The sequence below is a fragment of the Eulemur rufifrons genome, chromosome 19, assembly GCF_041146395.1.
Source record: "Eulemur rufifrons isolate Redbay chromosome 19, OSU_ERuf_1, whole genome shotgun sequence".
Lineage (NCBI taxonomy): Eukaryota > Metazoa > Chordata > Mammalia > Primates > Lemuridae > Eulemur > Eulemur rufifrons.
Window position 1 is genome coordinate 91,057,942 of NC_091001.1, and position 26,925 is coordinate 91,084,866.

The window sequence follows — 26,925 nt, forward strand, 5'->3', positions numbered from 1 at the left end:
CTGGGCTCAAGCAATCCTCCCACCTCCGCCTCCTCAGTAGCTAAGACTACAGATGTATGCCACCATGCCTAGCTAATTTTTTTCATATATATATAATTCCTATATATAATTCCTATATATATACATATATATAAATATATATATATAGAGAGAGAGAGAGAGCGAGCAGGCAAGGTCTCACTATGTTGCCCCAAAGTCCTGCCCTCTAATAATCCTCTCTTCTTGGCCTGCTAAAGTGCTGGGATTACAGGTGTGAGCCACCTCACCAAGCCTACAAATTGAGAATCATGAAAGGAGGTGTTAGGACAGGTAGAAGATTGTAGAAAGACAGATTCATGAGTCAAAGAATATTAAATTATTATCTTTGAGAAGCTCTTAATACAATTTGTACAGTAAATATTCAACAACTGCCTAAGGAATTGTCAACTTTCAAAAGACAGACTAAATCACAATAATCTCTCTCCAGCTGCCACCTTGCAGTATCAACAGGTTAAATTACCAGATAAGTCAGGAAACATGAAATTTATAAACTAAAAGTATACAAATTCTTCAAGTAGTGCTCTGGTTTACACGAAATATCAATACCATCAGAGTACTATAATTATTAGTCACTAAACTGTAAGGGATAATCATTTTATTAAGGTATGAGGGAAATTTGAAATATGCCTTAAAGTCTATTATTTTAAAAATGAAAATTCAAAGGATATTTTTCAGAGATGTGTACATTTATAGATATGTATTTAATTATGTATCTCACATATTACTGTCTATAACAGTAACAGTAAATTCTGTAATTAGAGAACTACAGGGCATAAAAAGAATTCCCATGGTGTTGTGCCAACTCAAATTCAGTCACTCTTACTGAAGTGTTTAGATGTATAGGAAGTTCAGCAAAATGGCTGCAATATTAATTCTATCTAGTATACTCCCCAGCAGATCACTTAAAAGGAAGCATGATGCAGAAGGCAACCCAATAATACATCTCCTCATGCAAGATATTCCTTCATCTAAGAATTACTTGGGTTACCTTTTATTGAGATACAAGTGCCCCCTTGAAAGGTTGGGGGGGTCATTTCCTTCTTTATGTACATGATAATAAAATAATTATGTACATTATTATAATAAGAGATTTATCTTAAAGGAAAAGGGCAAAATCCTAGAGCAGCAGCACAGACCTGGATTGGAAGGTACGTCAGCTAGACAGAGGGCCAAATGAGGACAATGGGTATCACTGTGAGCAGGAAAGCAAAATGTAAAGAGGAAGAAAAGCATGTTAAGTTAAAAATCAAGCTACTTTGTATAATTCTTAAGGTGATGATGAGAAACATACCACCACTCTAAATTGTAGCCATATTTAAAAACAAAATCAAGGCTAGTTTGGCTGTCTGCTAACTTTAATTTCTCCCAATCAAGCACAGAAAAAATGGAAGAAAGGAGTAAGATGGTAAAGGTAATGAACATCTTCCCATTTCTTCTTTTTCCATTTTGTTAGTTTATATCTGCAAATTCCTTTATTTTTAGGGATCTGAGGATATATCTTACAATATATAGTGTTTCCTAAAGTGAAGTAAAATGTTAAGTGGTAGTTAGATATGGTATTAAATAACTGCATCACACAGTTAGAAAGCTCTAGTCTCAGTAAGCCTTTGTTAATTCTTTAGCATTTGCTAAATCTTCCTTTTTAAAATAGAGAGCATGTCTTGTATCAGAGACTATTTCTATTTTAGTTTTTTGCTTTTTTTTTTTTTACATTATCAGAAAAGTCAAAACTATAGTGATAGAAAGTATATCAGTGGTTGCCAGCTAGCATAAGGGGGAGATTTTCTTTTTAGAGTGATAAAACTGTCATATGTCCTGTTGTCACTGTGATTATATGGATATAAACATGTAATAAAATTCATAGAAGTGTACACCAAAAGGGAAAAGGTCAGATTTACTCTATAATTATTAAATTATAAAAAAGTAAATAACTGCATCATACTGTGCTTGTGCTTGTCTGCCTCCTTTTCAAAATTCAATGATTTATCCAAGAACTCTCCTTTATTCTTTTCCATTGCTACAGAACTTTAAATATACAAACATACTATGGGTTAAACAATCCCCTACAGATGGACATGCATTTTATTTTTACAATTTTTTAATTTACAAACAAAATGGGAATGATTATTCCTGATTATGCTTCTTTGTGTACATGGGCTATATATTCCTAGGATAAATAAGTAAACACAATAAATAGTTAATACAATTTTATAATTTCTTCTATTATGGCAAATGATACTGGCTTTTCTGATATGGTGGTAATTTGTAGTTCCCTCTTTAAATAAAAGCTTGAGAAATCCTAGTTTAAAAAAAAAGTTAGTTGATCTACAGAAAAACTCTAAACAACAGCACAGATGGTATAAGATTTAGCACTTCTTCCTCACAAATGTAGAGGGGAGCTACCAAGAAAAATTTCCTTCAGTTTTCAATCATGAAAAGTATTTGACTTATTCGGTCAGATTACAAAAATTGCATTAAAATATGAGCTTTCTTTTAGATTACAATAGATAAGTGATACGGATGCTTGTGATTAAGCAGCCAAGATTGGACAACAGAGACAGGCCAATCCTCTCGCAAGACAATGCTTGACCACATGTTGCACAAACTGCTGCTCTCAAACTACAGAAGCTGGACTTGGAAACTCTGTCACTCACGGTATTCACCAGACCCTGCACCAACTGACTACCACTTCTTCCAGGCTTTGGACCACTTCTTACAAAGAAAGATACTGAATTCTCAACAAGCTGTGGAAAACGCCTTTTGCAATTTCCTCACCACTCATTCTCCAGGCCTATTCGCTGCTGGCATAAACAAGATACTGTTAAGATGCCAAAACTGTGCCGACAGTTTGATGAATTGTACTGCTTCTTGTTTGATATATAATAAACGACAGTTTTGATTCAAAATTGGACATTTCATATTTACTGACCTAATGTTTCTCCCATTTATATGTCAGCCCCTTAGAAAGAGGATCTAATTTTCTTGTTATGCGCCCATTAACATTCAATAAACATCTGTTAATGAATGAATCAGTGATGCTCTTATGACTAGGCCAGATCTCACCTATCTCAATATGATCACGAATTTCTTACTCACAAATAAGATAAATGTAAGGTAAATGATTTGCTTTTCAATTTCTTAACAATATCTTTCTATCTCCTCTTATAAAAGGCTTCAGGCTTGGGGACACACTAAACTGCAGAATCTCCTGCAGACTTTGAATCATCACATCAAAAAGCAAGATCAATTTCGAGACAGAATAATCTCAATTAGGTTATTCCCGCTAGTAATAGTAAACTTCCTCTCTGTATTTGGCTAAAAACATTTTCTTTTATTTCTCTCATTCCCTAAAGGAAGATAAAAATTCTAAATATAACATACACAAAATAAGTAATTCCAATGCAAATCATATGCAACCACAATCATTACCTAGAAATCTGCAGAGTGTACAGTCAATCTTCTTTATATAAGATAACCAAAAAGTTAAATACAATAAAATTTCATTTAAAGAAAATGCCTTTCAAATGTGCTTGGTTAAAAAAAAAAAAATGACAAAAGAGAAATAAGTTAACAAAGGAAAAAAGGCAATAAGTTATATATAAATAATCAGCTAACTATTACCTGCTCTGTCTTACTTAAAAAAAAAACCAAAACCTTTACCAAATACATGCACATTATTCATCCTTAGATTTGTTACAGAGCAAAAACAAAAAAAATTGTGAAAATTTTCCTAGTGTGTGGTACACATTATTTTAAAAGTCATAAATCCAAATCCTCATAATGCTCTAAATATATCCTAAAAGTGCTATGTAAACAACATATTTTCTTTGACGATTGTCTTAGAATATTATATTGTAGGATATTTGTGAAATACAGTTGAGGCTGAGGCAGACTGGGGTGGGGAGGGAAGGAAGCTTTGAGCTTTGTCTGAGACAGCGTTAAAATTGAACTAAGGCTAATTTCTGCGGGTATAAGCTCTCTAAGAAGCTGCACTATTTTGTTCACTTTATTAGAGTTATAATGAAAAGAAATACATCCTAAGTCTTGACAGGCTGGAAAAGAAAAGATTTTACTTTCCTGTGAAGTTGAAAACTAAATTTCAATGTGCCAAACCTTGAAAGGAAAGTAGGGATGTAATAACATGTCTTCACTGGTTTCCTTTTCTAACAGTGGATGCAGAGTATAACAGATATCACAAGAGGTCTCAACTAAGAAACATATTCAAGTTGTAATGCAAAACACCATAGGGTTTAACAGTAAAATGAAGTTACTAAAAATAGTTACAGGTTCACTTGTAAAGATAAAACCACTTAAATGAAATGAGCTTTGTGAACAGTCATTATGATCTTGACAAGCGTGTTTTGTGGGTACATAATTTGTAAGTTTGAAGTATTGTTTTTAATTGACATAAGAAGGAAAGAATTTGAAGAGTAATTTTTTCTAGGTAATCAAACAGAAAAATAAAGAGCTCCAATTGATTGAAAGTTATCCTCTATCTGAAATTAAATTTTCATAGTGAAATTAATATATTTTGTATAAAAATCAAGATTTCTTTTTCAAAAAATTATACAGTATAAGTCATGTGAATAAGAAGTATAGTAATTTAAGAAAAGTAAATGCATCAAAGAGGTACTACAGGTGCCCAAATTCCATTCAATGCAAAAAGCAATTATCTGCTATACCTAACTCAGAATTCAATATTCTGTAACTCTATTTTTATAGGATCCAATACAGGGTGTCCCAAAGTCACCATACACAGGGAAAACGGGAAATTGTAGGTAAATGTACCTTTATTTACAAAATATTCATTACACAATTTTATAATATTTTTCCTTTGTATGGAGACTTTGGGACACCGTGTAGAAATTATAGCATAAGGTTTAAAGAAACATTTTCTTATTTTACTTTTTTTTTCTTCTGAGACAGAGTCTCGTTCTGTTGCCTGGGCTAGAGTGCTGTGATGTCAGCCTAGCTCATAGCACCCTCAAACTCCTGGACTCAAGCCATCCTCCTGCCTCAGCCTCCCCAGTAGCTGGGACTACAGGCACATGCCACCATGCCCAGCTGATTTTTTCTATTTTTAGTAGAGACAGGGTCTCACTCTTGCTCAGGCTGGTCTCCAACTCCTGAGCTCAAGGGATCCTCCCGCCTCGGCCTCCCAGAGTGTTAAGATTACAGGCGTGAGCCACTGTACCCAGCCTGATTTTAATTTATAACACTAAAAATATGGAGTGTTTTTAATCAAGGCTGTAATTATAACATTCCAAATCATTACAGAATTTTTCCTCTGAGAAAGAAAATAAACACCCCTGAGTAAAAAAATCACTCAAGGTTTTATAAATCTTCAGTGTTTAGTTATAAGCTAACAGTCATCTCAAAACACAGAAATACAATATAAGGTACAGAAGAAATACAGGGCAAGATTCCCCCTAAAAAGACACATGGGCAACTTCAAAGCTTGGTATAGTAATTGATTTTTCAAAAACTACATGTTTATTGTAAGGGAGTGGATGGCCAGAGCAGGGAATATAGGACATTCTGTTAGATGTTTCTCAAGGAGATGCTTGCTCAATTAGACAATTGGATGTTCAGTTCAATTATGATACTACACTATTCTTACATAATTACACTGGCTCTCTAGGTTATCAGTCTGAAAGATTTTGAGGGGCCACAAGGGATGGGACCAAATACAAATTATTCTGTTCTCTGCAACAGAAAAAATGTCATACTATCAAAGAAAATATACCGTTACATTTTCCTTCCCTAGTAACAGAGTAGTATGAACCTACAGCTTTTTTTTTTTAATCTCTACCAATTGGATTTTTTAAAAATCTCTTCCCTAATCTATGATTCTTACTGCTTGACAGTGATCCATTAGTTTTTAAAATAATGATGACAATATATTAAGCCAACAAAGTCAAGATTATCTGATAAATTGATTTTTCCCTTGAGTAAAGATTGACAAAAACTAATCTTTCAGTAACCAATTCTCTGCCATCCTTTGACCTATACTGTTTCTTAAGTCGTAGGTTCTTAAAACATATGTGAGAACAAGCAAAGCAAATATAGCACAAAGATGGTAAAAAACATTGACTCAAAAGGCTATTGACAAAGGAATAAACCTCCACTGGCCTTAAAAATCAGAATTAGATCATCTTTAAGGAAAGTGACAATCACTGAAGAGATTCTGCTAAGAGAAAAGAAAGGTTTTCTAGGCTATTTTTTAAAAGCTTTTGATAACAGCGCTCATCTTCTGAATCTATTAAGTTATAAAAAAACTAAAAATAATTTTAAAACATTCAACTTTATTATAATTCCAACAAATAAATTATTGAATCTTCTGACTTCTAAGAAAGGCTATAGCATGAATCATATATTAAAATGAAACAGGAGTAATCCATAAACCCAGCAATTCCGCTTCTAACATTCTACCCTCCAGAGATTTCTATAGGCCCCAAAAGATGTATAGATGAGGTTATGAGAAACTGAAAATTACCTAAAATGTACTAATAAATGGCTAAAATATAGCATCTATATATAACAGGGAATTAGAAATATTAAGAACAATATCAGTGATATGTCTTTATCAATACTGAAAGATGCCTCTGACATCAGTATTGAGTGAAACTAGCATTCATTTATCTAATAGATACAATGTGACAACATTCAAGAAAAACTTAATACCTAAAGCTATAAGATCACATAGGGAGTTGTCTGATAAGTCATTGTGAATCAATGTTTCTAAGCATAGGATTTGGGTAGATACTTTTCCTTTGTATGTTTATATACTGCTTGTGTGTGTGTGTGTGTATACGTGTGTGTTTAAATGGCATGTATGATTAAAAACAAAAACCACAGAGCTATTTAAAAAACAATTTGAGAGGCAAACTCAACAGAAATGAACGTAGTATCGTACCTTAAACGGTTGGTGTAGGTATCAACACAGGTCTTCATTTTGGCTAATAATGTACCAACAGAAGTTTGACACTCTGATTGTTCTTCTTCCTCTTCACCATTCTCTGTAGAAAGAGGCAACAACAGGGGCACCATGGATGTACAAGAAGCAATGGCCCGGAGCAATTCCAGCAGAGCCCGATAGAGTGGCACATGTCTTGCCATGTCCAGAACTATAAGGAGGAGGGGAAAAAGCACAAAATGAGAATACATGCAACATAAAAGTAAATCCACAGCAATGTAGTTTTTACCTAGATCCTAAGATTACAGTTGACCCTTAACAACCTGGGTTTTAACTGCATGGGTCCACTCATAAGCAGATTTTCTTCCACCTCTGCTACCTCTGAGACAGCAAGACCAACCCCCTCCTGTTCCTCTTCCTCCTCAGCCTACTCAACATGAAGATGACAAGGATGAAGACCTTTACGATGATTCACTTCCACTCAAAGAACAGTAAATATATTTTGTCTTTCTTATGATTTTCTTAGTAACATTTTCTTTTCTCTAGCTTACTTTATTGTAAGAATATAGTATAGAATACGTATAATATATAAAATATGTGTTAACTGACTGTTTATGTTATTGGTAAGGCTTCTTTCTGGTCAATAGGGGACTATGAATAATTAAGCTTATGGGGTGTCAAAAGTTATATGGGGATTTGTGACTGTGTGGGAGGTCAGTGCCCCTAACTCTTGTGTTGCTCAAGGGTCAACTTAGTTGGTTAGTTGGTAAATAGACCAATGAGCAGATCTTTATGAAGCACCAATGTACAAAGTGTAACAGGCAATTTCAGAAACAAAAAAATGAATAAGGTATCAAATTAGGGGAGAATAAGAACTGAAACTAAATAACTATCTAGTTATATTATATACATGAATATGATTAAATAGCCCAGATAATACATTATGGAAGTAAATACATTTATTAGTATGAAGTGTAAATATATTTTTAAAATTAAGTTGCAATGATGAAGTCATTTTATCTTATGTAATGACAGACTGCAGTTTACCAAGTCTATTTCAACAATTCAACTTTCCTGTCAGAAGAAAAAAAAAATTGACTATGCTTTCAATTACCAGCTTACAAGCCAAATGACATTTTTCTTAAAATAACATGCATCAAGGAATGGATTCCTTTTCTAGGAATATAGGCTGTCGCTGCTAAGGCTCTTAAAAGCTGTTCTGTTGGTTTGTGTGGCTTTATTCCAATTGGAATTTACTTTTGTGAATCGTGTGAGATAAGAATCTGACAACTTTTTTCCATGACCAATTATGGAACAGCCATTCCATAAACATTTACTGAAAACCTGTTGCTAGACAGGCTGGGAATAAGCAATGAAGAAAACAAACAGAAATCCCTACTTTCATGTACCTAACATTCTAGGTGGAGGAGGACAAATGAGTAGCAATTTTCCCGGAAGCTAGTAAGTACTTTGAATGCAACAAAGAAAATTAAAACAGGAGAGGAGGATTGGGGGAGTACCAACTAGAGGTAGGAATTGCCTCAATGCCCATAGAGCAAGATGGGGCTTAGAATGTAAGAAGATGAGGCATCATCCAGCATCCTGGACTTTCTGTGGCAACTGATGTAAAAGGGATAAAGGCCTTGATAAAATTAGTTCTGATAGTCTGGTGACAGATAGTGAGGCTACTATTCAGAGTGACAGAGGAGTAGGCCCTCATTTTACACCTTCCAATCATGACGCAAAAGACGAGGCTAGGGAGGTTTGCTATGTGGTCCTCGGTCTTTGAAACATTACCTTCCATCTTTACCATACACAGTACAAAATTTCCATATATAGCTGAGTATGTTTAACGCCACTTTCCCAACCCAGGATCAAATGTCACAACATCCAACTTACTATGATTCTATAGTATAACACAGAACACAGTATGTTATTCAGAAAAATTCAAATTAATCCAAAAGTTACTAATCAATAGACATAAAGCATAACATCAGTATTGTGGGAAAGCTAGACTCATAAAGACAGGTAGAAGCAAGCACAAATAGGTATAACCAATTTGGCATTATCTATTAACATTTAAAATGCCTGTATTCTATAACTCAGTAATATCACTTCTTACTACCTGCCCTATAACAGTATTCAGAATACTGTTTTCAATGCTGAAAGTTGGAAACAATATAACACAATTATCATATCCAAACGATAACATATCCTAATGATTCTATCCTATGTAGCATTTAAAAATAAAGTAGATCTAAGTCCTACATCTATATTTAAGTGAAATAAGCTGCAAAAAATACAAAGATGACATTTATGTAAACTCAAATACTATTTATTTTTTATGACTAGGGAACTACATACATATGCTTAGAGGAAAAAGGTGAATTTCTTTTTTTTCCCCTTTTTTTTGTTAACACAAACACGTGTCCCAAAAAAGGGTGAATTTCTAAAAATTAAGTTTACATACATAAGTAATATTTCAAACTATTAACCTGATAAAAAAGTAAAACATTCCTGACAATGCTATAGTTATAGTCTCTTTTGACCATTTCTCTCTGCCCCCACGTTTTACCCAGTACATCATTTTGGTATACATTCTTTTTCTGTATGATGACATTTCTTTATTCTATAGAATAGGTATTATCCCTATTGTGTGTATGAGAAACTAAGATTCAGTAAGTTGCACAAGAAGCTGAGTAGAAAGCAGGAAGATGAATACTGACATCTAGGTACTCTATGTTTTGTTTTATATGCTCAAGCAATGAAAAATATGTGGGTGGTCAGATATGATGAATATTCTTAGCATAATTTCATCTGAGAATGTTAGTATTTCACATTCCTTCTTGAAGGACATATTCCTGGTTATAGAATTCTAAGTTGACAATTCTTTTATTTCAGCCAATTTAAAGCTGTTATTCCAATGTCCTTTAGCTTCTATGGTTTTTATGAAAAGTCTGTAGTCCCACTTGAATAACTATTCCCTTATATGTGTCGTTTTTCTCTGGACACTACCAAATTTCTTTCAGTATCTCTGGTTTTCAGCAGTTCCACTGTGTTGTTTCCAGGTATAATTTCTTTTGAGTTGATCTTGTTTGGTATTTGTATCTCATTAAAATTATGTCTTTTACCATATTTGAAAAGTTTTCAAGATATCCTCAAATACTTTGACTACATTAATCTCTTTCTTCTCTAATTAATCTCTTTCTTCTTTCCTTTTAGGACTGCAGGGACAGGAATGACAATTGTTTCATGGGTCTCTGGGGCTCCATTCAGTTTTTCCCCCTTTTTTTTAGATTCTATAATCAAGTTTAATGCCTACTCCTTCTGTCATCCCCATTGTGCTACTCAGTTCACCTAGTGAATTTTAAATTTCAACTATTTTATTTTTCAGTTCTAAAACTTCCATTTTATTCTATTCTATGGTTTATGTTTTCTTGTTGAGAATATATTTCCATCCATTTCTTTTTTTCATTTCAAAAGTGCTCTCCTGTACCTAATATAGCCATTCATTTCCAGCATTCTTCTCCCTGGCAGGGTCAGGGATTGAGCTCTAGGGCTGGGGGGACAGGCCTGCAAGCCAGATCCCATACACCCAGGTCTCAATCGCATTGCCCGGGGGGCACAGAAGGGATATTGTCGAGTAATTCTACTGAAGTGTGTGCGCCTTCAGGGGCAGATCAGAGTGGGTCCGAGCAGCAGCATGCTGGAGGGGCAACCCTCCTCCCACGGGAGGGCCAGGATCCCAGCTCAGGCGGTAATCCTATCCTGGGCAGGGACACCACCCCCCCACCCCCCCCAACAGCTTGCATCACATTCCGGAGCTCCGAGGGCTTGAGGACCTGCCTGCCAGCAGAAGTCCAGAAGAAACCATGGAATAGGGGAAGAAGGAGAGGGGAGCGAGGCCTGCTCCTGACTGCCAGACTGCAGGTCTCAAACAGCTCTGCCTCCACACCCAGACTTTTTGGCTGAGTGGGGCCATTTCAGCCCCTCCCTGGCAGCTTTGCTCAGAAGCAGAGAACTTTGATCCCTGCTAATAGCAGTTGTGGAGCTTGAGGGCAGGCTCACCCAACCCAGCCCCACCCAGCCTCCCTCCCCCACCTCGCCCTGCAAAGGGGGGACACACCTGGAAGTCCCAGGACCCCAACCACCACCTGAGGCACTAGAGTGCCTCTCCAGAGGAACAAGAGCTGGTTAAAGGACCCCAAAACAACACTGCAGCCTGCTCCTCCTGCCAAGCACCACCTACTGACAGGGAGGCCAATCTGCACACCCTTTTACTGCATTTACTGACTCATCATACAGCCTGCGGTCAAATTTCATCCACAAGTACCACCCACTGGCTCAGAAACTAAACTGGGTGTGTCATAATCTAAATGAAAATCCAAAGGTAAGAAGAAACAGCTGATCCACAAGGGAAGGAATCAGCAAAAGAACTATGAAAGTATGAAGAGTCCAACTGAAAGGATACCCCCAAAGGAGAACACTAGCTCCCTAGCAATGGGTATCAACTGAATTCAGAACACTAAAATGACAGAAGAATTTCGAACATGGACTGTAAGAAAACTCAATGATATGCAAGAGAAAATTGATACACAACACAAAGAAACTACAAAAAAAATCCAGGACCTGGAAGAAAAACTCACTAAAGAAATTGAAATATTAAAGAAAAATCAAACAGAACTTCTGGGAATGAAGAATTTATTCAAGGACTTATAAAACACAGTGGAAAGTCCCAAGAATGGGGTAGATCAAACAGAAGACAGAATCTCAGAGATTGAAGATAACACCTTTCAATTAAACAAGTCAGTTGCAGAGATAGAGCAGAGAAATAAAACAAAAGAGCAAAGCCTACAAGAAATGGGGGGTTATGTCAAGAGGCCTAACATGAGAATCATAGGCATCCCTGAGGGTGAAAAAGAAAATACACAGGGTAGAATAAATTATTTGAGGATATAATGGAGGAAAATTTCCCTGGCCTTGCTAGAAATCTAGATACCCAGGTACAAGAAGCTCAAAGGACTCCTGGGAGACTGAATGCAAACAGGAAGACACCACAACACACAGTCATCAGATCAGCCAAAATAAACATGAAAGAGGCTCTCACATGAGCGAAAGGAGTCAGATCAGCCAAAATAAACATGAAAGAGGCTCTCATATGAGCGAAAGGAGCAGGTAAACTACAAAAGAAAACCCATCAGACTAACTGCAGACTTCTTAACTGAGACCTTACAAACCAGAAGAGACTGGGGCATCATTCTGACTCTTCTCAAACAGAACAATGCCCAACCTAGAATCTTGTATCCTACAAAACTAAGTTTTGTATATGAAGGAGCAATAAAGACCTCAGACAAGCAAAAACTGAGGGAATTCATCAAGACAAGACCTGCCCTCCAGGAAATACTCACAACAGTGTTACACACAGATCAGCATGATTAACCCTCACCAGTGTAAAATCACCCAAAAACTAAAGGTCAAAGGCCAGATACCACAATGCCTCAAGAGAAAAAACAAAGCAACAAAGTTCAACCCAACAGGATGAACAGAAATTTGCCCCACTTATCAATTCTTTTAATAAATGTGAATGGCTTTAACTGCCCATTAAAGAGACCTAGGCTGGCCGGATGGATAAATATACACAAGCCAAGTATCTGCTGTCTTCAGGAAACACATCTAACCCACAGGATGTATTCAGACTCAGGTGAAGGGATGGAAAACAATATTCCATGCAAATGGAAGCCAAAAGAAAGCTGGCATAGCAGCTGGAGGATCACCTGAACCCAGGTATTTGAAGTTGTAGTGAGCTATAATACGACTATACTCTAGCCTGGGTGACAGAGGGAGACTCTGTTTCAAAAAAACAAAAAAGTTTCCACCATGGTCACCTGCTTCATTAACAATAGCTTTTGTCTTAGAAGTCTCTTTTTGATTTTATAAACTGATATTGATTTTTTATTGTTATGAATGCATAGTGCCCTTAAAAAGAAAAAAAAAAAAAAAAACAGAAAAAGAAAAGAGAATCTACTAAAACTCCACAAGAAAAGCAAGTCTGTGGTATCTGAATCAAGATTCTGCTCCCGGCCGGGCGTGGTGGCTCACGCCTGTAATCCTAGCACTCTGGGACGCCAAGGCAGGAGGATCGCTCAAGGTCAGGAGTTCGAGACCAGCCTGAGCAAGAGCAAGATACCGTCTCTACTAAAAAAAAAAAATAGAAAGAAATTAACTAGACAATTAAAAATATATAGAAAAAATTAGCCGGGCATGGTGGCACATGCCTGTAGTCCCAGCTACTTGGGAGGCTGAGGCAGAAGGATGGCTTGAGCCCAGGAGTTTGAGGTTGCTGTGAGCTAGGTTGATGCCACAGCACTCTAGCCAGGGCAACAGAGTGAGACTCTGTCTCAAAAAAAAAAAAAAAAAAAAGATTCTGCTCCTGTCCTCCCCATTCTCAGCTCAGTGAGAAATAAAATCCACTCCAGTCTGTGACAGACAAGAACACAGGGTTCCCTCTTACCTAAGCTCCCAGCTGGAAGCCTATCTTCCTGGGAGGGGCAGGATGTCAGCAATTCTCATTCTACCATTAACTACCTGCTGTTGTGGTTAAGTTATAGATGAGTATGGCTGTGAAGTCGATGCTTCCTTCTACCCAACCCTCACTCGTGGGACAGAGGATTTGAGTTATTTCCCCAGAAAAGATACACAAATAGCCAATGAACACATGAAAAGATGCTTGACGTCATTACTCATCAGGGAAATGTAAATTAAAACCACAATGAGGTACCACCTCACATCCACTAAGATGGTTATAATTTAAGAAGTCAGACAATAATTTAGAGTTACCATGTGACACAGCAATTCTACTCCTAGGCGTATACCCAAAGCAACTGAAAGCAGGACCACCAAAAGATACTTGTATGCCAAAGTTAACTGCAACATTTTTATATACAATAGCCAAAAGGTAGACACAATCTAAATGTCTATCAACTAATGAACGGATAAGCAAAATGTGGTATATATCCATACAATGGAATATTAGTCTAAAAATTTATCAAGTCCTGACACATGCAACAACATTGATGAACCTTGAAAACATGCTGCACGAAAAAAGCCGATTAAAACATTCAGAAAAGGCAACTCTATAGAGAGACAGATTACCGGCTGCTTGGGGCTGGGGGAGATAAGGGGAATGAGGGGTGGCAGCTAACGGGTACGGGGTTCTTTTGGAGGTGACAAAAAATATCCTAAAATTGACTGTGGTGACAGTTGTACATATCTGTGAATATATTAATAGCAAAAATCAATGAATTCTGTACTTTAAGTGGGTGAATTAAAGCTGATATTCGAATTTTGTTCACTTCAGTTAAGTATTTATTCACAAACATTTACTCCTTTTCATACATGGATATATATTTTCTTCAATTGCTTTATAACATTACATTGTATATGAGAAAAATCACACAGTGAGTTTTACAAATATTTCACAAATATACTGTTTCAAATTTCACATATATGAACACATAGACATGAATGCACAATCATACAGCCTCTTTCAAACTGGGTCTGGCAAACAATGAAGCCTTAGAAAAACCTTCCCTATTCCAGAGAAGTTTCCATTTCCACATGTAAATATCTGAAAAACTAGAATTCATATTGATATAAACATAGCCTGTTATCCAAACATTTCCATTTATACTGCTTTATAAACTCATTTAGCAAAGTAGAACAGAGCACAAATTGTTCCAAGCAAAACCCCAGCAAGTTATTTTGTGGCTATTGCTCAAATACTTATGTTTATATGGAAAGGCAAAATGCGTAGAACAGCCAGCACAATACTAAAGAACAAAGTTAGAGGACTGATACTATCTGACTTTACTACCTGACTATAAAGCTATAGTAATTAAGATAATGTGGAATTGGTGAAAGAATAGACAAATAGATCAATGGAACAAAAATGGAAAAAAAAAATCTGAATGTTTCTAGCAGCTTTATTTGTAACTGCCAAAAACTGGACACAAGCAAGATATCCTTCGAAAGGTGAATGGATAAACAAACTGTTTTATAGCCATACAATGGAATATTATTTGGTGATAGAAACGCGCCATCAAGCCATGAAAACACATGGAGGAACATTAAACACATATTACTAAATCAAAGAAGCCAATCTGAAAAGGCTACATACTGTATGATTCCAACCATATGACATCCTGGAAAAGGCAAAACTATGAAGTAGGAAGAACAGTGATTGCCAGAGGTTTGGGGGTGGGGTGGGGAAAGGGCCCAGGATGAATAGGATTTCTCAGGGCAGTGAAACTATTCTGTATGATTCTGTAACATTGGAATACGTAACACTGTCCATTCATAGAAACCCACAGAACTGTACAACACAAAGAGCAAACCCTAATTTAAAATATGAACTTTATATCACATCTGGACACAGTGGCTCACACCTATAATCCTAGCACTTTGGGAGGCTGAAGTGGGAGGATCACTTGAGGTCAGGAGTTCAAAGCCAGCCTGAGCAACATAGGGAGGAAGACCCCATCACTACAAAAAAATAGCTTGGCGGGGTGGCACACTTCTGTAGTCCCACCTACTTGGGAAGGTGAAGCAGGAGGATCATTTGTGCCCAGGCATTTGAGGATGCAGTGAGCCTTGATGACACCACTATACTCTAGGCAACAGAGCAAGATGTTGTCTCAATAAAAATTAAATAAATAAAGAAACTGATAAATAAATCACTATTAATCAATTTTAATATATGTATCACACTAATCCAAAATGTGAATAATTGGGAAATTGTGAGTGAAGATATATGGGAACTCTCTGCATTATCTGCTCAATTTTCTGTTAACCTAAAAGTTTAAAGCTTCAAAAAGTAATGTGTATTAAAATAACTATATAAAATAAAAGAATACTATTTTGTAGAAAATTATACAATAACACAAGTAATACAAGATATGCTGTTTTTTTAAAGAAAAATGCAAACAGAAATTTGCAAGCATATGTATCATTGATGATTTCAAATTTAAAATCTGGAAATAATTATTTTTATGTATCCCTGATGAAAGTATTATTTCTTCACATAAACACAAAGGATAATCCTAGATACTTTAAGAACTCTCAATTAAAAAACCCAGAATACAATTTATGACTGAAAAAGTCAAAAGGAACAAAATAAAATTATATTAAACTATTTCCAGTTTGATCACTCATGAATACTAGTTAGAAAGTATCATACTCTCAAGTCAATTTATAAGGCATGAGATGTTATACTAAGAAAATCATAACATATGGTTACAGTCTACTCACATGTAAGTGTATGGGCATAGAGAAAATAAGGCAGCTGTTCTGAAATAAACAAAACATGGAATTTCCTTTTATTTTACTGGTATCTATATTATTCTGCTGAGTTGGCAGTGGAAGGGACCAACTGGGAATCTTACATTATAGAAACAGCAGAAGATACTCTCTTCGTATGAGGATGGAGACAAAAGTCATGGAAATAGGGTAATAAGCACTGGTCAAGGAGACTGGGAATAGTCCAAATAGTGTGAGAAATAAAATAGTGTATTTGTTTCACAAAGAACTTCAAATAATTTTCTTTACTGTACCACTTCTTAAAATATTTCACAATATCAAGTTTCTGCATTTTAAGCTAAAAATACCAAGTTTTTGTATGTCTGCATTTTTTTTTTTGAGAATTACACAAAGTGTGTTCATCTTTAAGTCAAATTCTGCAAGATATAAATGCACCTAGCAAATCTATGCTATGTCTGGAACCTGGAACACAGTTATTTATATTTAATTATAGATGATTAGTGTTGTTGTTTTTAAAAGATTCTGAATAACCCCAAAGAGGGAAATCTGTAAAACTAAGGAATAGCTAATTTATGCTCTGCCTTAGATATGCACTTTTAATTAATGTGTATGGTGGTCAATGGACAACAACAGTAGAAAATGTAATAAACCCTTAATGAAAACCTGCCTGTTACAGTACAAAACAACATACCAACCATTTCAGTCTTGAATTCTTTAATTCTATTTTTGCCATGAAGAGCTTCATCACAAAACACTTTAGTTGTTATTACAAGATTAAATGTGCCTGCCTGTCAGAGTAGAGGCATGACGTGCTATTACGCAACACTATGTCTGCAAATGGAGCTTGCAAGCTCTTTTACCCAGCAAGTGCCAAGTGCATACTCAATCAGCGTTACAATTTACTACTACACAAGTAAAGTCACTATCCTTCCAACCCTCAGATGTGCCTTGTTGCTCAATTGCTGAAGGCTTGAAGAATACCCTGCAATTAGCAGCAGCTACAGATGCAGATGTGTGACGTTACTCTAATTATGCCAGTGAACAAAATTTTCTCACTTTTAAAGCAGTAACTAGTACTAGATAGAGGAATAAAATTCTCATTTTCTGCATTTGGAAGTACCACATTTCAAAGGGGAAAAGATTCTTCAAATGGCTGGAAAGGAACAGTGTAAAATTTCATCAGATAGGAAATTCATGAGAAATAACCATAAACATTAGCATTTTTGTGAGATGTAATTCAGCACATATAAAAGCCTGAAAGTACTCTAAGACAAAAATAGAACCTATTTGTAGTGTAACTCATTACTTGCAGAGGCTATCAATTTATAACCAAATAGTTACAGTGAAATTTGCCATGGATACCCAGCCCTTCAGGAGATACTGAAAACATCTGCTATCTTCAATATGAAGCTTGCCCAGGTTTTGTTCACTGTTTTCTCCGAATGTGAACAGAAGCTCTCCATGAAGAGAAAAGTTTCATTCATCAATAGTATGGACTAAAGCAGCATATCTGATAACACTTTATTCCTGATAACGATGTAAAGTAACAAACATTTCCTTTTTAATCATTTTAAAACCAACAATCAGTAAAACTCCATTATTTTAAACTAAAATACACAATAGTATTTAATCTGAGGAAATAAATATTTTGTTTATCAAGAAGAGATAAACAACTATTACTTTAATGTTTTTTCAAAATATTGGCAAAACAATTAATTTCAATATTGGAATATTCTAAAACTAATGATGCAATTATCACAAATCATCAAGGGAAAAAAATTTGTTAAATCCTCACCCTGCCCAACCCCCTCAAAAAGGCTGCTTTAAAAAGAAGTCTATGCTACAAACTCATCAAATTGTATATATTAAATATGTACGGTTTTTTTGGTATACCAATCATATCTCAATACAGCTGTTAAAAAAAAGGAAATCCTATGCTTATGTGTAAATGATAATCAAACATAAAAAGCAGTTCATATTAAATATGTATGCCTAGCTAGATGGAAAAAATTTAAATATATTTATAGCTACTAAATATAGAATATAATATATAAATGGCAGAGTCCAATGTGTACTGTTTCATTATATTTTCTATTATTTTGTCCAACTGTTAAAATAGCAATAGATTTTATTTTATTTTATGTTTTTTATTTTTTTGGTTTTTTGAGACAGAGTCTAGCTCTGTTGCCCGGGATACAGTGCTGTGGTGGCAGCCCAGCTCATGGCAACCTCAAACTCCTGGGCTCAAGCAATCCTTCTGCCTCAAACTCCCGAGTAGCTGGGATTACAGGCATGCGCCACCATGCCCAGGTAATTTTTTCTATATAGATTTTTAGTTGTCTAGATAATTTCTTTCTATTTTTAGTAGAGACGGGGTCTCGCTCTTGCTCAGGCTGGTCTCGAACTCCTGACCTTGAGCGATCCACCCGCCTCGGCCTCCCAGAGTGCTAAGATTATAGGCGTGAGCCACCGCACCCAGCCTAGATTTTAAATTCTATTAAAATACATTCATATGGGGGGGCATGGGCAATATATATAACCTGAACTTTTGTACTCCCATAATAAGCCGAAATAAAAATATATATATATTTTATTGCTAAAAAAAAACTCACTTCTATCATCTTTCAGCATGTTAACAGACTAAAGCAGAACTGTACACTGAAAAATTAAGCAAGAAATGCAAAAAGTATAATAAATGTAATTATTAGATCTCTATATAGTTCAAAGCTTCTTCTCCTAGGGATTTGTTTCATAATCACTTTCTTTTTTCTCTAGATGAAGACATTTTTCTGGGAAAATGGGTACTTCTGTCATCATTATAGACAAGAGAAGAGAAAGAAGAATCTATCTTGAACATGTTAGGCATAATTGGAACAGTACCTCAACCTCTTGGTGACTGTTTTTGTGTGTATCTACACCACACTCTGAAGGTCACTTTCAGGGGATGGCACACAAGGAAAATCCCGCTCTAGTGAGAATGATTTCTAAGACTACCTTTTAAAGGCGTATTTGCAGAAGATTATGACACACATTCCAGGGTGACTATAAAATGCTTCCAGCTTAACAAATCAAATTATAACAAGGAAAATAGGCTAAATTTAACTTTTCATAGGAAGCAAAACAAGCAGGACAAAGCAATGAATTTGGACAATAAAGATTTACTGCCCCGTGAACATATAAGATCTGGTAAAATATATAAGACACAAAAGCAACAATGCCACAGACATTTTTCTAAGAGTACATATTAAATATACATTAATCACAATCAAACTGCATTTAGATTTAAGTTTTTCTTAGCCCCTAATAATCTACCTAAATATAGACAAGGGAAATTTAGTTAGTGTGAAAAAGACGACTAAGAAAATTTTTAGGAAAATAAATTTTTACAGCATTAACAAACACTATTTTCAAAATTGTCCTTCTTTCTAATTATATTTAATATCTCAGAAGAAATAAAGGCTTTATCATGATTTTTTGATAGTCAAGCAATTGTAACTATAAGACTACATAGAAAAGTTAACTTTCTTGTTTCAAGTGTTGACTACTTCTCTGATAAATTTAGTAATATAAAATAAGAGGAGAGGCTCATCTAAGACAAAGACCTCAACTCAATCTAATAAAATAATACTATTTGTTTAGGGCATATTAATTTCAGGGATTCATAAACTAATGTGAAAATTGAACAAATTCATTATTCAAATATTTAATTTTCAATTCAAGAATCTATCCATTCTTACTCTGCATCATAACTTGAAATATACATACTAATCACTCTATTGAAACAAAGTATTCAGAGATCCTTGTATCATGTTTCTATAAATTATAACCCTTTAAAATAACTGAATACTAAAACTAAATTCAAATTTATTTGCAATCAGTGTCCCTACAAGTAACATCGTTAATGTGTGTATCACTAGAAGATAATCATGTAACAAATGTATTTGCCCAGTCAACTTATTCAAAGGATAATTCAATTTTTAGTACTGATAAAGGAATCATAGCTATAATTCTCCCTAGTCCAAAATTGTAACTTTCTCCTCTGGCAGATCAACAATTATAGAAATTCTACTTGAACAAAATACACTTTTTAGAAAAAAGCCTGAAATAAACACTGAGTAAAATAAAGTAATAGAGACAGAATTTTTCCAACTAGAATAATCTTAAGTACTCACTTAAATGCAACTCAATAAACAACCCAAAATGTTCTCTGATACTATACATTTAAAAAACAAACACTGGAAATTAAGATCCTTGTAAATGAGACTACTGGAAGGATATTTTAAGTGAGCTAAAGTCTTCAATAATATTTGTTCATTAATAATTAAAACATTAGTCATAGCTGTTTTACTGCAAAACTATGTTAATAATTCCATAATATGTAGATGCTGTAGGGGAAATATCAATGAGTAGTTTTATACAAATACTTTGATACTGACCATTTTTGTATTTAATGATTTATACACAATTTTCTCATTTCCCTTTCGATTTTTCCATTACTGAATTTACTGAATTTATATACCTCTCAAACCATTAGCCAAAAGTCTGCTTCAGGGATTCATGTCAACCCTAGATATGGCCCAAAAGAATTATATACAAGGAAACCCACATCAAAGAGTCAAAGAGTTCTGGCAGAAGTTCAAAGTATGAATATTTTTTATACAAGTCAGAGCCAACTTGCTCTATCCAGCTGGAAGAGTATTCTACTGAACAAAAGAAAGAAAGGAAAGAAAAGAAAAAAGAGGCAACCTTTTATAGTTTCTCAGGTAAACCTAATTGTTTTTGTCACTGTCCTTTTTATAGAGTCTTTTTCTTTAAAAAAGTATTCCATGATTGACCATAAAAACATCTAGTTTGCATAATATTTAATTATATAACAGAAAAACAACTGCCATAAATAAATTTGGAAACACTGCTAACTCTTAAGAGGGTACAAGTTGTTACAATCAATCTGCTAGGTAGGAAGAATCTGATTAAGAAAGTTTACACTGCAACTGGACTACAATGTGAGGTGACAATTAAAGCATTAGGTGCACTGCCAACTAACAGGAAATAAAGGATTACTCTACTTTGGGTAATCAAGGACCGTATCACTGACATGTCTGAGATGGTAAGTAATAATTTATCCTTACAAATCTGTACAAATCAAAGCAACTGAAAACCTATCTAAATTTTAATTTCAGCAATTTCTCCTACCCTTATAAAATTTACCAGTCATAATTATTTAACAGATAGAGTGATGTATTCTATACTAAAGATAAGTCCACGTAGGATGCTCTTGACAAATATGAAAATTCTAAATAAAAAGAACTAAAATTTGTTGCTGAGCACTTACATTCTAGACACTCTAAATGGCCATTAACATGCTCAAAATTTTGGCACTCTGTACTCTCTTACTAAGAATGAAATGGCATTAGGCCCGAGAGCATCTTATTAGCGAAACAAATACATTAAATATAAGCAAGTGTTTCAAATTTTATTTGAAATGCCCAGCTAATGCTAAAAAAAAAAAAAAAAAAAAAAACCTAAAAAAAAAAAAACTAGAGCCATATCATAACACAGTTTGGGACAAAAGTAAAGTGGTACATTACTCTACTTAATAGAAGAATCTTTTACAATTTCCACCCATTTCTGACAGACTTTTTATTTTAAAAAGTACAAAGAAATGGTATAATTCTACAGTTTCAAATGAACTATTACTATGAAAACTATAAATAAGGATAAGCACTTAAGTACTGTATGCTATGACAGCTCATTTTTTAACTATTTGTTTCTGAGGCAACGTGTACCAACAAAATAAGAAAACTATTTTAATAAATAACAAAATTATGTATTTTCTATTGGTATCAAACCTTATCTTCTCATGTAATAGCACTAATATAATCTCTGAACCCTCAAACAATAGGTCCTCCTTAATTTGGTGCCCTGAAACCTAGCGAGATGGCCAGGCTTCCAACTGCACATTTACTTTGAAGCAACTATGAAGTAATAACTTTTGATTTAACAAATATGGTCATAAGACATTCGTCATAACAACATTAATTTTACTCCCAAATAGTCAACTCAAAAAATTAAACTTAAATACTGACTTTTTAAGGAACGTATCTGAAGGTAACATGTAACAATAATAGCTTCAACCATACAGAATACAGCGTGAAGAAAATAAGATTGTATATCAAAGCTTGTAGTAATGGGTTTTTTTGCACTATGGCTGGTTATGGAACTGCCAAACCAATATTAGGAAAATGGAAAAAATTTAATCCTAGAAAATAAATTATCATTTAGTGAAGACAAGCCATGAAATTAGTAGATACTTTATAATTTTCCCAATAAAAAAGTCCTGTGCTTGCTTTCTCATTTTTACCTTCCTCTAACATACGGATAAATGTGAATTTATTCATTTTTCCTTTTCACACTGACAGAATCCACTTATATCTTGATTTTCAATTTGAAAATAAGTTTAATAATTACCATGATTAATAATTACCATGTTACTGCTAAACAATTAAACTCGGGAAACTAAATAAATTTCTCTAGATTTCATTTTTTCATTTGTTCCGTCCTAATCTGTAAATTGCCAGGGATTAACTAGGATAACTCTAATTTCCCTTTCTACTGTGAAAGTATATTCATCTCCTCACTATGAAAGCACCATTAAAAAGGTAAAAATTTGTAACACTTTATGGATTTTTACTATACCCCATTAAGTTAATGGCAAGTAATTTACTGTGGGATGAGACCTAGTGTGCTGTTTTCTGAAAAAAGAAATATGCCATCTTTCAAAATGGGAGTGAGATGAGGTGAGGGGCTCTAAAGTAACATTCTGCCTCTTAACTTTAATATTCAAATATTATTACTAAATATTTCTAACAATGAAACAGGAGCACCTTCTAGTGGCCAGTGGGGTAACTGCAGGTTTACTAAACAGTATAATGATCCCTGGCCTACAAATACAGCTTCTGAAATACCATGGATATGACGAGTGGAAGTCAAAATGTTGAGAGAGGAATTAAAATGAATACATACTTTATATAAAGATTGCCCTATCTACCTAAGAAATCCCTCATGAAAATAACTACTTTCTCTCTTTATGGGATTCTTATCACTTTTTAAGAATGATACTGGAGATAAAATATTCTAACAGAAATTTATAATTCACTCATTTCAGCTACCTACCTTGAAGCTGTGGCTTCAAATTTACAATTTGATTGTTTTTCTCTACACTATTTTTTATACCAACTTTTTTTCTTTTGTTGAGACAGGATCATGCTCTGTCACCCCAGCTAGAGTGCACCAACATCATCATAGCTCACTGCAACTTCAAACTCCTGGGCTCAAGCAATCCTCCTGCCTCAGCCTCCCGAGCAGCTGGGACTACAGATGTGTACACCACCACACCCGGCTAATTTTTCTATTTTTTGCAGAGATGGGGGGGGTCTCGCTCTTGCTTAGGCTGGTCTTGAACTCCTGACCTCAAGCAATCCTCCTGCCTTAGCCTCCCAAAGTGCTAGGATTACAGGCATGAACCACTGCACCCGGCCCAACTTAATTACTGACTTACCTTACTGAATGAAGTTCCTTGAAGAAAAGTCCAAAAAAATTATATTTTAAAAATTACTAGTTTGTTACATGTATTTGGACAACAGAGTCACATTACTGATTTCACATTTATTCAAAGCCTAAAACCCATCAAGAGTACTACCAGATTATTTTAATTAGTTTTTTTTAAAAAAACTGTTATTAAAAAGCATCAAACTTACTAATCTATTAATATTTTAAGTAACTGGGACCATGCTGCTAACCTTTGACACATCTGATTAATTTAGCTTAAGTACAAAGATTCATATTGCTGCTCTGATGCCAAACACTTTTAAAAAGTCTCTTTTCATTTACACATAACAGGCTTCTAAATTTTCCTTTGCACCTGTTTTCAGGCCTACAAAAAGAAGCTAACGTAGGAAAAGGTTATAGTAGCTAAGCTACTAGTAAGTCATTAAAATTTCTGCTAGTAACAGTGAATTCACAAACGATGAAATATTAGGAATTCGTCCTAACAATATTAAATCTGTATAAAGCTCTAGATATACAAATGTTCTTAAAAGCATTTAATTATTTGAGGTTTTACAAATAAAAGCAATAATCTAAAAATAACAAACTGGTTAAATAATGTCATAGCCATTATTATGTAAGTAAAAAGGTTGTTAGAGAATTATTTAATGACTAAATATACTCAACGATTAAATCACTAAATGTAATCAGTGCCTATCTCTGGAGAATAGGACCCGTGTCTCAGGTACAGAAACATTCCCCTAAGGAACTTCTATGTTCCCTCTATTATGGTAATATTTTTGCAACTGAAAATATTCTCTTTTTACCTCTGATGCAAGGATGTTCAGAGCTAAATGTGAAGACCAATTTTATGTGCAATTATTATTGATCCCTATTGGCCAGTATAGAATTATCATTTAAAATGTTTAGGCCAATTTTTAAACTTCTGTCAAAATAAAATTGATTTCACCAACCTGCTACATAGTCAGCTCTCTAATATGAGAACTTGAAGGTTTTATTCAAATGAGGAGTAGACTCTTGTGTTCCTACCATTCCTTTAACAGTCATTAAGAAGAAAAGTTTAAAGATTACAAAGCTGGCCACGCACAGTGGCTCATGTCTGTAACCCCAGCACTTTGGGAGGCCAAGGCGAGAGGATTACTTGAGCCCAGGAGTTCGGGACCAGCCTGGCAATAACAAGATCCTGGCTCCAAAAAAAATAAAAATAAAAAAATTAGCCAGGCATAGTGGTGTCTGCCTGCAGTCCTGACTACTGAGGAAGCTCAGGCAGGAGGATTACTTGAGCCTGGGAGCTGAAGGCTGCAACTGAGCTACAATAATGCCACTGCACTCTACCCCAGGCAACAGAGCAAGACCTTGTCTCAAAAAAACACTGCAAAGCTTCAAGCATCTAACTTATACTTGGATGGAGCCATGGAGCTAGAAAAGAAGGGCAAAAGGAGGGTGGGGTGATGGTAGGAAAGCACATCTGATAGTTAAAGGTTAATGGTAGACCAATCTTTGAACTGAAAGAAAGGCACAAAATATTATGTTTCTGTATTTTCTTATCTTCCTTACCAATCATTTAAAAATATGTAATGGAAAGGGAATGTGTATTATTTTACCATGGATCTCAAAAGAGTCTAATACACTAGGTTTGTGTTTTTGTATAACACCTGTTAGAAATGTGGGCAAACCATCCTTTGAACATAATGTCTCAAGTAAAATTACTGGCTCTGTTCTCAAACTTAAAAACCAACTTGTAAAATATTCTAAAAAAACAGATGGTTTGTATTCTGTTAAAACATCATTATGAAAGACAAACAAGGACTAGAATTGTTCCAGATTACAGGAGAATAAATAGACTTGACAACTAAATAAAACCAAAAAGATTCTGAAACAGATCCTGTAATCTATTCTAACCCCCAAATTGCCAAAAATAGTATTAGATAAATGACAAAATTGGAAAATAGAGTTTTAATTCTCCAAAATAGTAATTTTACCAAGTTTAAAGAAGACTCTGGCTAGATAATTTGGATTTTAAAATGTCACTTAAAAAACAAGGTACCAGATTAAAGCACATCTAAAGTTTGGGCAAAGAAATTTCTTTTTTCCAGGAAAATAGTGAATCAAAAAGGAAAGATCAAACTCTGATCTGTCACATTAAATTTCTAAAACAGTTCCAAAGAGACTACGAAGCCTGAGAAAAAGACATGCATCTGAGTACAATCATATTTACCCATCTAGGTTTTACTGTATTTAACTGCTTTGCAACAGTTTTGAGATCCTCAATCTAACAGTCCAAGGTACTGTCCTCCTCTCCAAAAAGTTGTTTGCAAATAAAGAGTTACAATAGTCCAGGATGAAAGATAGCATACTTGAAGGGTGGGGGAGAGGGCATTTACTTAATTTACAGATTGCAGCCATGTGGCCAGGCATTGGTTCCCAGTCTTCTCAAGTATGAGGTCCTTTTTATAGCTTTGTAAAAAATCTTGCGAAACCTCGTATGCTAATAGCTGTACTTCTAATATCCACTGGTTGATTAAATATAACTAACAAAAGCTGTGGGACACACTAAGTTGTACTTCTTGTATTTATTGGTTGACTCAATATATAACCACTAAAAATAAATAAACCAGTTCCAAGAAATAATATCTAAGTCTCCGCAATTCCATCTAGTTACCAAAAATCACAGCTTATTTATTAACATATACACCTTCCCAAAAAGTGCATTTGCATGAATGGGGATTATTTTAAATATTACATAAATAATATTGGATTTCCCTTTTAACCCTGAACCATAAAGATAAAAGCTCAGTGTTATACAATGATGAATTTCAGAACAAAAGAGAAATTTAAAATTTTGGAGTAGGTCATAGGTGAAAGTAAAAGGATTAATAAAATAATATTTTAATGATGAGGAAATGAGAAAAAGAGAAACCTATCTCACCCTATTCTGTTGTTCTATATAATCTAAATTTCACACAGTCTTAAATATTTTACTTAATCAAAAAGTACATTTTGCATTTGACATATACTTTTTTAAAAAAACCAATCCGATATATACCTAACAGGTCAATCCAAATAAAAAAATCAACTTAAAAATTAAT

At 34.7% G+C, this 26,925-nt stretch overlaps 1 protein-coding gene across 4 annotated transcripts in view; it reads right to left on the reverse strand.

Moving 5' to 3' along the window:
* Window positions 1–26,925, reverse strand: part of BIRC6 (baculoviral IAP repeat containing 6) — a 220,746-nt gene that overhangs the window by 33,716 nt on the left and 160,105 nt on the right. For all 4 annotated transcript variants that reach the window (XM_069494939.1, XM_069494940.1, XM_069494938.1 and 1 more), the window contains exon 66: window positions 6,956–7,166. In XM_069494939.1, coding sequence (XP_069351040.1) covers window positions 6,956–7,166 — 211 coding nt within the window. The remainder of the gene's footprint in view (window positions 1–6,955; window positions 7,167–26,925) is intronic.